Source organism: Entelurus aequoreus, linkage group LG02 (genome assembly GCF_033978785.1).
Source record: "Entelurus aequoreus isolate RoL-2023_Sb linkage group LG02, RoL_Eaeq_v1.1, whole genome shotgun sequence".
Classification (NCBI taxonomy): domain Eukaryota; kingdom Metazoa; phylum Chordata; class Actinopteri; order Syngnathiformes; family Syngnathidae; genus Entelurus; species Entelurus aequoreus.
Genome location: NC_084732.1, coordinates 1,475,049 through 1,488,324, shown reverse-complemented (window position 1 = coordinate 1,488,324; position 13,276 = coordinate 1,475,049). Strand labels below are relative to the sequence as shown.

General features: G+C 26.4%; 1 protein-coding gene across 2 annotated transcripts in view; it reads right to left on the bottom strand.

Annotated features, from left to right (window-relative positions):
- Positions 1-3,169: 3,169 nt before the first annotated feature.
- Positions 3,170-13,276, bottom strand: part of LOC133665530 (A-kinase anchor protein 13-like) — a 62,818-nt gene continuing 52,711 nt past the window's right edge. For both annotated transcript variants that reach the window (XM_062070811.1, XM_062070809.1), the window contains exons 18-22: positions 11,557-11,604; positions 11,204-11,482; positions 6,769-6,948; positions 6,436-6,685; positions 3,170-4,068 (exon numbers count right to left, since the gene is read on the bottom strand). In XM_062070811.1, coding sequence (XP_061926795.1) covers positions 4,028-4,068; positions 6,436-6,685; positions 6,769-6,948; positions 11,204-11,482; positions 11,557-11,604 — 798 coding nt within the window. In that variant the 3' untranslated portion in view covers positions 3,170-4,027. The remainder of the gene's footprint in view (positions 4,069-6,435; positions 6,686-6,768; positions 6,949-11,203; positions 11,483-11,556; positions 11,605-13,276) is intronic.

The following is a 13,276-nucleotide window of genomic DNA, read 5'->3' as shown; positions in this document are numbered from 1 at the left end:
TAAATAGAGGATCTTTGATTGGCATTTTGGACAGTAGGCCATTAAAAACAGCAGTACACTCTGTCAAATAGAGGATCTTTGACTATTGTTTTTTTTTGTAGTAGGTCGTTCAAAACAGCAAAGCACTCCTGTCATATAAAGGATCTTTGACTTGTGTTTTGTTATAGGGTTCTTCAAATGAGCAGAGCGCTTCTGTTTTTTTTAGTCGGTCCTCAATAACAGCACATCGCTCCTGTCAAATAGAGGATCTTTGACTAGCGTTTTAGTGTAAATCCCCCCAAAACAGCAAAGTGCTCCTTTTCATATATAGAGGATCTTTGGCTGTCATTTTACAGTAGGAAATTAAAAAAAAACTGCACATCTGTCATGTTGAGGATCTTTGAACGACAAGATCCTAACAGCAGTGAACACTCCTGTCATATTGATGATCTTTTGCACCACGTCTTTAAAGGACAGCAGAGTGCTCCTGTCATATAGAGGATCTCTGCATGCACACTCACTCCTGCTGGAAGGATCCAGACGCGAGGCAGACGAGACAGGAAGTAGCGTCCACGTGCGGACTAAAATGATTGGCTCTTTAATTAATTGCATTATCATCAGCAAACACCGCCACTCGCCAAAAAGCCTCCCGAGACAAAAAGTCACATCTCAGCTTGGCTCGCCGGCAAGTCCGCAGGCCGCCGCACTGCCACACTGCCCCCTGCTGGCCGCCCGCGGCACTGCGCACCCTCTTCCGCGCTAGGGAAAAGGGGCGGAGTCTCCTTGGTCTTCCTTCAGGAAATGACAAGAGTTTGTTTTCTCTCTCCTGTCAAGTAAAACAAGTGCACTTTTGCACGCTCAATTTCAGAAGGGAGAACTTTCGTCAAGACAACCTCACAGGAAATACAACCATATTTGGTCAATTGTCCGCTACATAATCTATTCCAGCGTCAAACTGTGGCCGTCTTCAACTACCTCACAGGAAGCACAACCATATTTGGTCAATTGTCCGCTGAATTATCTGTTCCAGCTTCAAACTGTGGCCGTTTTCGACTTTATAAAACCTTGTGTACACTGCAGTCACATTAAAGTGTAAGAAGAAGTCAAGCCCCTGTCACGTGATCAACGTGCAACTCTAACCCGCCCAGCTTCTCTACACGTGCAAAAGAAGGCATGTAAGTCTTGCATAACATTGTGGAACACAGCATTAATAATAGTGTGTGTTTGTTTACGTCGAAATATTATGTAAAAATGAACATCAAAATTAAGGCGACATAATAAATCCATGCAACCTTTTCTACACCGTCTACATCCTCATTAGGGTCAATAAATCGTGTTTTATTATTGAAGTTCAATTCAAAATAAAAGCCGGAAATAAAAAAAAGTTAAAACACACTCACCTAATGGAATTGAATAATTAAAAAATGCTACAAAAAAACATATTTTAGTGTGATTATCATGTACTTTTACGGAGTGTATAATAAGACAATATTGAATACAATACAAAAAATATCTTAGGTTGAAATTTGGTGTTAAGATGCTAATATTGTTAAAAAAAATATAGCTATACACTTTAAATAATTTATTAATATCAAATATAACTAAAAAATATATATTTTCTTAGGTCGAAAGTTGTCAAAGATGGTAATTTTGTTAATAAAACTAACCACAAATACACTTAAAATTTAATATTTGAAAAACAAATATAATTAATTAGTATTAATTGATGTCAAATACAATTTAAAATGTTTTGTTAGGTAGAAATTTGTTGTGAAAATCGTGTTTTTGTTAATAAAATACACAGCAATACACTAATATTTGAAAAGTAAATATAATTTATGTATTAATCAATATCAAATACAATTTAAAACAAGTTTTCTTAGGCTGGAATTTGGTGTCAAAATTTTATTGTTATTAGTAAAAAATAGAATTAGAAAAAAAATCATTATATTAAGATCCCCCACAGATAATTTTGTTTATTATTATATCGTGAAAATGATATATTTACTTATGTAATAAAAAATGAATAAAACAGTTAACTACAAGTTTTAAACATTATTTAAAACCATTTCAACTAAAAGATACACAGCAATACATTAATATTTGAAAACTAAATATAATTTACATATTTATCAATATCAAATACAATTTAAAACAAGTTTTCTTTGCTGAAATTTGCTGTCAAAATGTTATTTTTATTAGTAAAAATAGAATATAAAAACAAATATATATATATTAACCCCACAGATAATTTAGTTTATTATATCGTGAAAACCATACATTCACTTATGCAATAAAAATTAATACAACAGTTAAATACAAGTTTTAAACATTATTTAAAACAATTTCAACTAAAAGATATACAGCAATACATTAATATTTGAAAACTAAATCAATATCAAATACAATTTAAAACAAGTTTTCTTAGGCTGAAATTTGGTGTCAAAATTGTTTTATTAGTAAAAATAGAATATTAAAAAAATTAATTATATTAAGATCCCCACAGATAATTTAATTTATTATTATATTGTGAAAATGATATATTAACAAAAATTAATAAAACAGTTAAATACAAGTTTTAAACATTATTTAAAACGATTTCAACTAAAAGATACACAGCAATACATTATTTGAAAACTAAATCAATATCAAATACAATATAAAACAAGTTTTCTTAGGCTGAAATTTGGTGTAAAATTTTTATTTTTATTAGTAAAAATAGAATATAAAAATATGTATATATATACATATATATATATTACGATCCCCCACAGATATTACATCGTGAAAATGATATATTCACTTATGTAATAAAAATGAATAACAGTTAACTACAAGTTTTAAACATTAACTAAAAGATATACAGCAATACATTAATACCGGTACTTAAAAACTAAATATAATTGACATATTTATCAATATCAAATACAATTTAAAACAAGTTTTTTAAGGGTGAAATTTGGCGCCAAAATGTTAATTTTGTGCTTAAAAAATAAATTATATTAAAATCCTCCACAGAAAATAATTCAGTTTAGCCCCCGCGAAAGGAACAAGCGGTAGAAAATGGATGTATATTGTGAAAATGATATATTCACATATGTAATAAAAATGAATAAAACACAGTTTAACATAATTTCAAACAATTTGAACTGAAAGATCAAATAAAAGCCCCCAAAAAGCTTGTGTTTAACTTTGTTTTAATTAGGAGCGAAACATCACATGTTTATCGCCTCCCCCAAACAGGGAGAGAATAAAACATAAATAAACATTCTTAGAAAATATTGTAATAAATCACAAAAAGTAACCTTTTTTTTTGTACAGGTGATTTGTTTTATACATAGATCATATTTACATTTGTGTTTTCTTCGTACAAACGCTTTTTTTCTTTTCTTCCCGTTACAAAAGCTTTTTAGTGCATTCGGCCGCCGGCCGTCTTTCAGGAGGCGGGAAGAAGACGTGTCGGCTCCGCCCCCTTTTTAAAGCTGCTTCCTGCCAACTCGCCAACAAAAACAGCGCGGGGGAGGGGGGAAAAAAATTGTGGTTCTCCAAATCTACCAGCAGGGGGCGCAGCTGTACCTGACCCGCAGGTAGTTAACGAAAAACATGTTTTAGTAACTAATGCAACTTTTTCATCTGTAAACATTTTGCAGAGACGCCATTTTCAGCGTAAAGAAACACAATGAAAGGTGATTTGATGTGAAGTTAGAAGATGAATTAGAAGCAGCGTGACGTTCCAGAAACTGCGCACATTTAACGGCCGCTCGCTGGTAACCGAGTCGAGGGTAAAAGATGATGATTGGCGTGCAATCCCAACAAAAACAAAGCGAGAACCAACGAAGAAGAAAAGGAGACGTCCAAAGAAGATTTCATGGAAGATGGCCGCAGGAGATCACGTGACCACGTCTTCCTGTCCAATCAAAGCTTTTTGTCAATTTGTTTGCACTTTAAACGTCAACGTTGACTTTTTTTCTTTCATTTCCTTTTAATGCACTTCCATTTCCTGTCCTCAAGGTGTGGGCGTGGCCAGAGGTCCACTTCCTGTCAGGTCTCAGCAGAAGAAGATCTGGCCGTCAAGAGGAGGCTCGGGGTCTGGAAAGGAGGCGCGTGGGTTTATATTTAAATTAAATTATTCATGTATATTTACATATGTTGTAAGGTCGTGAATCATGACTATTTAAAAAATAGTTTTATATATTTAAATTAAATTATTCATGTATATTTATATATGTTGTAAGGTCGTGAATCATGACTATTTAAAAAATAGTTTTATATATTTAAATTAAATTATTCATTTATATTTATATATGTTGTAAGGTCGTAAATCATGACTAATTAAAAAATAGTTTTATATTTAATTTAAATTATTCATGTATATTTATATATGTTGTAAGGTCGTGAATCATGACTATTTAAAATATAGTTTTATATATTTAAATTAAATTATTCATGTATATTTACATATGTTGTAAGGTCGTGAATCATGACATTTTAAAAAATATTTTTATATTTAAATTAAATTATTCATGTATAATTATATATGTTGTAAGGTCGTGAATTATGACTTAAAACATTTTTTTTTATGTTTAAAATTTAATTATTTATGTATATTTATATATGTTGTAAGGTCGTGAATTATGACTTTAAAAAATTATATTTCAAATTAAATTATTCATGTATATTTGTATACTGTATGTTGTAAGGTCGTGAATCATGACATTTAAAAAATAGTTTTATATATTTAAATTAAATTATTCATGTATATTTATATATGTTGTAAGGTCGTAAATCATGACTTTTTTAAAAATATTTTTTCATTTAAATTAAATTATTCATGTATATTTATATATGTTGTAAGGTCATGAATCATGACTTTAAAAAAATATTTTTATATTTAAAATTAAATTATTCATGTAAGGTCGTGCGTGAATCATGACATTTAAAAAAATATTTTTATATTTAAATTAAATTATTCATGTATAATTATATATGTTGTAAGGTCGTGAATTATGACTTTTAAAAAAATATTTTTGTATTTAAAATTAAATTATTTATGTATATTTATACATGTTGTAAGGTCGTGAATTATGACTTAAAAAAAAAAAAATTATATTTAAAATTAAATTATTCATGTGTATTTGTATACTGTATGTTGTAAGGTCGTGAATCATGACATTTAAAAAACATTTTTATATTTAAATTATTATTAATGTATATTTATATATGTTGTAAGGTCGTGAATCATGACTTTTTTAAAAATATTTTTATATTTAAAATTAAATTATTCATGTATATTTATATATGTTGTAAGGTCGTGAATTATGACTTTTAAAAAAATATTTGTATATTTAAAATTAAATTATTTAAGTATATTTATATATGTTGTAAGGTCGTGAATTATGACTTTAAAAAAATATTTGTATATTTAAAATTAAATTATTTATGTATATTTATATATGTTGTAAGGTCGTGAATCATGACTTTTTAAAAAATATTTTTATATTTAAATGTATTCATGTATATTTATATATATATATATTTAATAATTTTATATTTAAATTAAATTATTCATGTATATTTATATATGTTGTAAGGTCGTGAATTATGACTTTTAAAAAAATATTTTTATATTTAAAATTAAATTATTCATGTATATTTATATATGTTGTAAGGTCGTGAATCATGACTTTAAAAAAATATTTTCATATTTAAATTGATTCATGTATATTTATATATTTTTAAAATATTTTTATATTTAAATTAAATTATTTATGTATATATATATTTAAAAAATATATATTTTAAGATTTAGATTAAATTATTCATGTATATGTTGTAAGGTCGTGAATCATGACATTTAAAAATATTTTTATATTTAAATTGATTCATGTATATTTATATTTTTTTAAATATTTTTATATTTAAATTAAATTATTCATGTATATTTATAAAAAAAATTAAAATATTTGTATATTTAAATTAAATTGTTCATGTATATTTATATATGTTGTAAGGTCGTGAACCATGACTTTTTAAAAAATATTTTTATATTTAAAATTAAATTATGTATATTTATATATGTTGTAAGATCGTGAATTATGACTTTTAAAAAAAATATTTTTATATTTAAAATTAAATTATTCATGTATGTTTATATATGTTGTAAGGTTGTGAATTATGACTTAAAAAAAAAAAATTGTATTTAAATTTATTCATGTATATTTATATATTTTTAAAATATTTTTATATTCAAATTAAATTATTCATATATATTTATATATGTTGTAAGGTCATGAATCATGACATTAAAAAAAAAAAAAATATATATATTATTTTTGTATTTAAATTTACATTATATTTATGTGTGTTGTAAGGAGGTCGTGAATTATGATTTTTTTTTAAGGGTTGTGTGTGATGATAACCATAGAAGAAGACAACGCTGGGACTTGGCGCGCTCACCTGCGCCTTGACCTTTGACCTTCTTCTTGCGCTTGTCTTTGCGCTTGGCGAGCTGCATCAGGCTCTTGGTCAGCTGCTTGTTGGCGTCGGCCGAGGCCGAGGACGAGGACGAGGTGAAGGGGTTGAGGCCTCGCGTCTTGTTGGCCTTGGGGCGCTGCGAGGGCGACACGTCCGCCGGGTCCCGGTCCTGGTCCAAGGACTGGGAGCTGCCCGCCAACTGGGACTCCTCGGACGTGGTGGAGGGCGTCCTCTGGGAAGTGGAGGGAGACGTGAGGTTTAGTCCACATTGTGTCAAGACTGCCTAGAAGGTGACCAAGTTCTAAGGTGGAGTACCTCAGCCCGTCTGCGCTCCTCCATCTTGTCCATCTGTCTCTGCAGCAACTCCCGCTCCTTGTCCAACTTCCTCTGAGCGTCCCTCAGTCTCTCCAGGTCCCTCTGGTAGTCTTCCTTCCTGCCCTGCAGGTCCTGCCTCTCATCCTGCACGTCCTTCTGATGCTTGCTTAGCTCCGCCTCCTGCCGCCACATCACTCATGTTACACACACATTGTACACACACACACACACATTGTACACACACACACACACACACACACACACACACACACACACACACACACACACACACACACACACACACACACACACACACACACACACACACACACACACACACACACACACACACACACATTGTACACACACACACACACACTAACACACACTGGACACTCCAGGTCTTCAACAAGGGAGCCCATGACCTTACTGTAAAGAGGTCGTGAATCATGACTTTTTAAAAATATCTTATATTAAAATTATGTTGTAAGGTCATGAATCATGACATTTAAAAATAAAAATAAAAATTATTTTTATATTTAAATTTACATTATGTATATTTATATATGTTGTAAGGATGTTGTGAATCATGACAATTTTTTAAATATTTTAAAAATATTTATTTGATATTTAAATTTACATTATATTTAAATATGTTGTAAGGTCGTGAATCATGACTTTTTAAAAAAAATATTTTTATATTTAAATTAAATTATTCATGTATATTTATATATGTTGTAAGGTCATGAATCATGACTTTAAAAAAAAATGTTTTTATATTTAAATTAAATTATTAATGCATATTTATATATGTTGTAAGGTCGTGAATCATGACATTTTAAAAAATATTTTAAAAATATTTATTTAATATTTAAATTTACATCATATTTGTATATGTTGTAAGGTCGTGAATCATGACTTTTTTAAAAAATATTTTTATATTTAAATTAAATTATTCATGTATATTTAAATATGTTGTAAGGTCATGAATCATGAGTTTTATAAAAATATTTTTATATTTAAATTAAATTATTCATGTATATTTATATATGTTGTAAGGTCATGAATCATGACTTTTTAAAAATATTTTTATATTTAAATTAAATTATTAATGCATATTTATACATGTTGTAAGGTCGTGAATCATTACATTTTAAAAAATATTTTAAAAATATTTATTTGATATTTAAATTTACATTATATTTATTTATATATGTTGTAAGGATGTTGTGAATCATGACAATTTTTAAAATATTTTAAAAATATTTATTTGATATTTAAATTTACATTATATTTATATATGTTGTAAGGTCGAGAATCATGAGTTTTATAAAAATATTTTTATATTTAAATTAATTTATTCATGTATATTTATATATGTTGTAAGGTCGTGAATCATGACTTTTTAAAAAATATTTTTATATTTAAATTAAATTATTCATGTATATTTATATATGTTGTAAGGTCATGAATCATGACTTTTTAAAAATATTTTTATATTTAAATTAAATTATTAATGCATATTTATACATGTTGTAAGGTCGTGAATCATTACATTTTAAAAAATATTTTAAAAATATTTATTTGATATTTAAATTTACATTATATTTATATATGTTGTAAGGTCGTGAATCATGACTTTTTAAAAAATATTTTTATATTTAAATTAAATTATTCATGTATATTTATATATGTTGTAAGGTCATGAATCATGACTTTTTTTTAAATATTTTTATATTTAAATTAAATTATTAATGCATATTTATATATGTTGTAAGGTCGTGAATCATGACATTTTAAAAAATATTTTAAAAATATTTATTTAATATTTAAATTTACATTATATTTGTATATGTTGTAAGGTCGTGAATCATGACTTTTTTTAAAAATATTTTTATATTTAAATTAAATTATTCATGTATATTTATATATGTTGTAAGGTCATGAATCATGACATTTAAAAAAAAATATATTATTTTTATATTTAAATTTACATTATGTATATTTATATATGTTGTAAGGATGTTGTGAATCATGACAATTTTAAAAATATTTATTTGATATTTAAATTTACATTATATTTATATATGTTGTAAGGTCGAGAATCATGAGTTTTTAAAAAATATTTTTATATTTAAATTAAATTATTCATGTATATTTATATATGTTGTAAGGTCGTGAATCATGACTTTTAAAAAAATATTTTTATATTTAAATTAAATTATTCATGTATATTTATATATGTTGTAAGGTCATGAATCATGACTTTTTAAAAATATTTTTATATTTAAATTAAATTATTAATGCATATTTATATATGTTGTAAGGTCGTGAATCATTACATTTTAAAAAATATTTTAAAAATATTTATTTGATATTTAAATTTACATTATATTTATATATGTTGCAAGGTCGTGAATCATGACTTTTTAAAAAATATTTTTATATCTAAATTAAATTATTTATGTATATTTATATATGTTGTAAGGTCATGAATCATGACTTTTTTTTTAATGTTTTTATATTTAAATTAAATTATTAATGCATATTTATATATGTTGTAAGGTCGTGAATCATGACATTTTTAAAAATATTTTAAAAATATTTATTTGATATTTAAATTTACATTATATTTATATATGTTGTAAGGTCGTGAATCATGACTTTTTAAAAAATATTTTTATATTTAAATTAAATTATTCATGTATATTTATATATGTTGTAAGGTCATGAATCATGACTTTTTTAAAAATATTTTTATATTTAAATTAAATTATTAATGCATATTTATATATGTTGTAAGGTCGTGAATCATGACATTTTTAAAAATATTTATTTGATATTTAAATTTACATTATATTTATATATGTTGCAAGGTCGTGAATCATGACTTTTTTAAAAATATTTTTATATTTAAATTAAATTATTCATGTATATTTATATATGTTGTAAGGTCATGAATCATGACTTTTTAAAAAAAGTTTTTATATTTAAATTAAATTATTAATGCATATTTATATATGTTGTAAGGTCGTGAATCATGACTTTTTTTTTAAATATTTTTATATTTAAATTAAATTATTAATGTATATTTATATATGTCGTAAGGTTGTAAATCATCACTTTTAAAAAAATATTTTTATATTTAAAATTAAATTATTCATGTATATTTATATATGTTGTAAGGTCATGAATCATGACATCTAAAAAAATATATATATATATTATTTTTATATTTAAATTTACATTATGTATATTTATATATGTTGTAAGAATGTTGTGAATCATGACAATTTTTAAAATATTTTTAAAATATTTATTTGATATTTAAATTTACATTATATTTATATATGTTGTAAGGTCGTGAATCATGACTTTTTTTAAAAATATTTTTATATTTAAATTAAATTATTCATGTATATTTATATATGTTGTAAGGTCGTGAATCATGACTTTTTTAAAACATATTTTTATATTTAAATTAAATTATTCATGTATATTTATATACTGTATGTTATAAGGTCGTGAATCATGACTTTTAAAAAAATATATTTTTATATTTAAATTAAATTATGCATGTATATTTATATATGTTGTAAGGTCATGAATCATGACAAAAAATATATATATTATTTTTATATTTAAAATAAAATTATTCATGTATATTTATATATGTTGTAAGGTCATGAATCATGACTTTTAAAAAAAACAACATTATATTTAAATTAAATTATTCATGTATATTTATATATGTTGTAAGGTCGTGAATCATGACTTTTTTTAAAAATATTTTTAAATTCAAATTAAATTATTCATGTATATTTATATACTGTATGCTATAAGGTCGTGAATCATGACTTTTTAAAAAGAAAATTTTTATATTTAAATACAATTATTCATGTATATTTATATATGTTGTAAGGTCGTGAATCATAACTTTAAAAAAAATATTTTTATATTCAAAATTTAATTATTCATGTATATTTATATATGTTGTAAGGTCGTGAATCATGACATTTAAAATATATATATATATATATTATTTTTATATTTAAATTTACATTATGTATATTTATATACCTGTATGTTGTAAGGATGTTGTGAATCATAAAAATTTTTTTTTTAATATTTATATTTAAATTTACATTATATTTATATGTTGTAAGGAGGTCGTGAATTATTATTATTTTTTTTTTAAGGTTTAATATTTTTATTTATTTAAGTTTACATTATTTATGTATACTCATTTTTATATATATTTTTTTCTTATAAAAAAAGAAAAGTAAGTGGGGGGCATTTTGATACAACTTGCACATTAAAGATGTTGAAATATTGCACGAAACACGGAATTGATTTTAATAAAAAATGCATTCGATAAATTGCAAACATCCTTTTAAGATACACAACCCACCAGCTGTACACGGACTACTCTCACCTGCAGGCGCAGCAGCGTCTCCTTCTCGCCCAGCCGCCGCTCCCTGCTCTCCCACTCCTTCTCGCGCCGGCGCCGCTCCTCGGCGTGCGCCGCCTGCTGCTTGTGCAGCGCCGCCAGCTCCTGCCGCTGCTTCTCCAGGCTGCGCTGCTTCTCCTGCTCGATCAGCGAGCCGGGCCGCGAGGACGGGCGGGACAGGGAGGACGAGGAGCAGGACGAGGAGCGCTCGCTCAGGGCCTGGCGCTGGTCCTCGATGAAGCTGTCCTGCTGCACCACCACCGCCTGACACGCACACGCACACACATTTACACCTGGCCCTGGACATGGCGGGCTGAGGGGGCGGGGGGGCGTCGTACCTGCAGCATGCTGAGCAGCAGGTGCAGGTTGGACACGCTGTGGAGGACCTGCTGTGGGACACAAGGACCACAACATCAACAAGGGAGCATGTCTCGCCACAACACCGGCTTCAATTTCGGAGCAAGCCGCAACCAACTATCTATCCACAGTGTGAGGCCGCTTCGAAAATACTCATCTTCCCCTGCTTGGTGGAAAATTAACTTCCTTCCAAGTAGCATTATCACTGGAGGACCAGGCTATGGCTCAGCATGCTACGCACCACACTAACCGCTAAACCAAGGGTGTCCAAACTTTTTACACATTGAAATATCAAAGTATGCGGAGGCCTTTTTTTTTTTTTTTTAATTATTTTTCAAAACAATATGTGGATTTTTTTTTACCTTTAGGCTCCCCTAAAAGTTGGCCCTCAGTCATAAAAATGTTCAAAATAAGTCATGTATTCATTTTTTGTATTCTTCAACGCTTAAATGTGTAGATCCACTTCAGATTTATCTTTTAACTTTTTCTTTTATGTTTTATGCACTTTTTATCATAGAAAAGTCTGTTTTTATTGCAGAAAATATAAAATATGCAACACATGTTGAAAGTGTAATATTTGATGTGAAGTAAGTGGCGCCTTAAGTAGGTCGATAAATCATAACATTGATTTTAAATCATGACTGTTTTGGAAAAAAAATAATCCCACTAAAATTCTCAGGGATTTAAAAATAAAAAAATAATAAATCATACTTTTTTTTAATTTTTTTTTTTTACTTTGAACACTTAAATCTTTAGATCAACTTCAGATCTAAACGTCAATTTTTTTAAATGTTTTTTTTGTTTGTTTTATTCCCATTTTGTCGTAGCAAAATCAGTAATATTATATGGCAAATATGTAATATTCTCTCTATTTATTTTAATGTTTAATATTTGATGTGAGTAATTGGATCCTTGAATATATTTTAAATAATTATTTTTTGAGCAATGACAGTTTAAAAAACAACAACAAAATAACAGTCTGCATGCCAGTTTTGTGTTATTAGAGTTAATTAATGATTATAATTATTATTATGTTATTAATATTATATTATTATAGTTAACATTGAAACTTTTTCTTGTAACATTTCACCTCTATGCTCTTTTATTCCACATTTGTATGTATATATATATAAATATAAATATATATATATATATATACATGTGTGTATATATGTATGTATACATATATACACACACATATATACATATGTGTGTGTATATATATATACATATGTGTATATATGTATATATTGTATGTGTATGTATATATATATACATATGTGTATATATGTATATATTGTATGTATATATATATATATATATATATATACATATATATATATATATATAAATATATACACATATATATATATATATATATATATACATATATATATATATATATACATATGTTAGGGATGCAACTAACGATACATTTGATAATCGATTAATCTGTCGATTATTACTTCGATTAATCGATTAATAATCGGATAAAAGAGACAAACTACATTTCTATACTTTCCAGTATTTTATTGAAGAAAAAAAACAGCATACTGGCACCATACTTATTTTGATTATTGTTTCTCAGCTGTTTGTACATGTTGCAGTTTATAAATAAAGGTTTATAAAAAAATAAAAGTAAAAAAATAAAAATTAAATAAAAATAATGTATGTATATATATATATGTATATATATACATA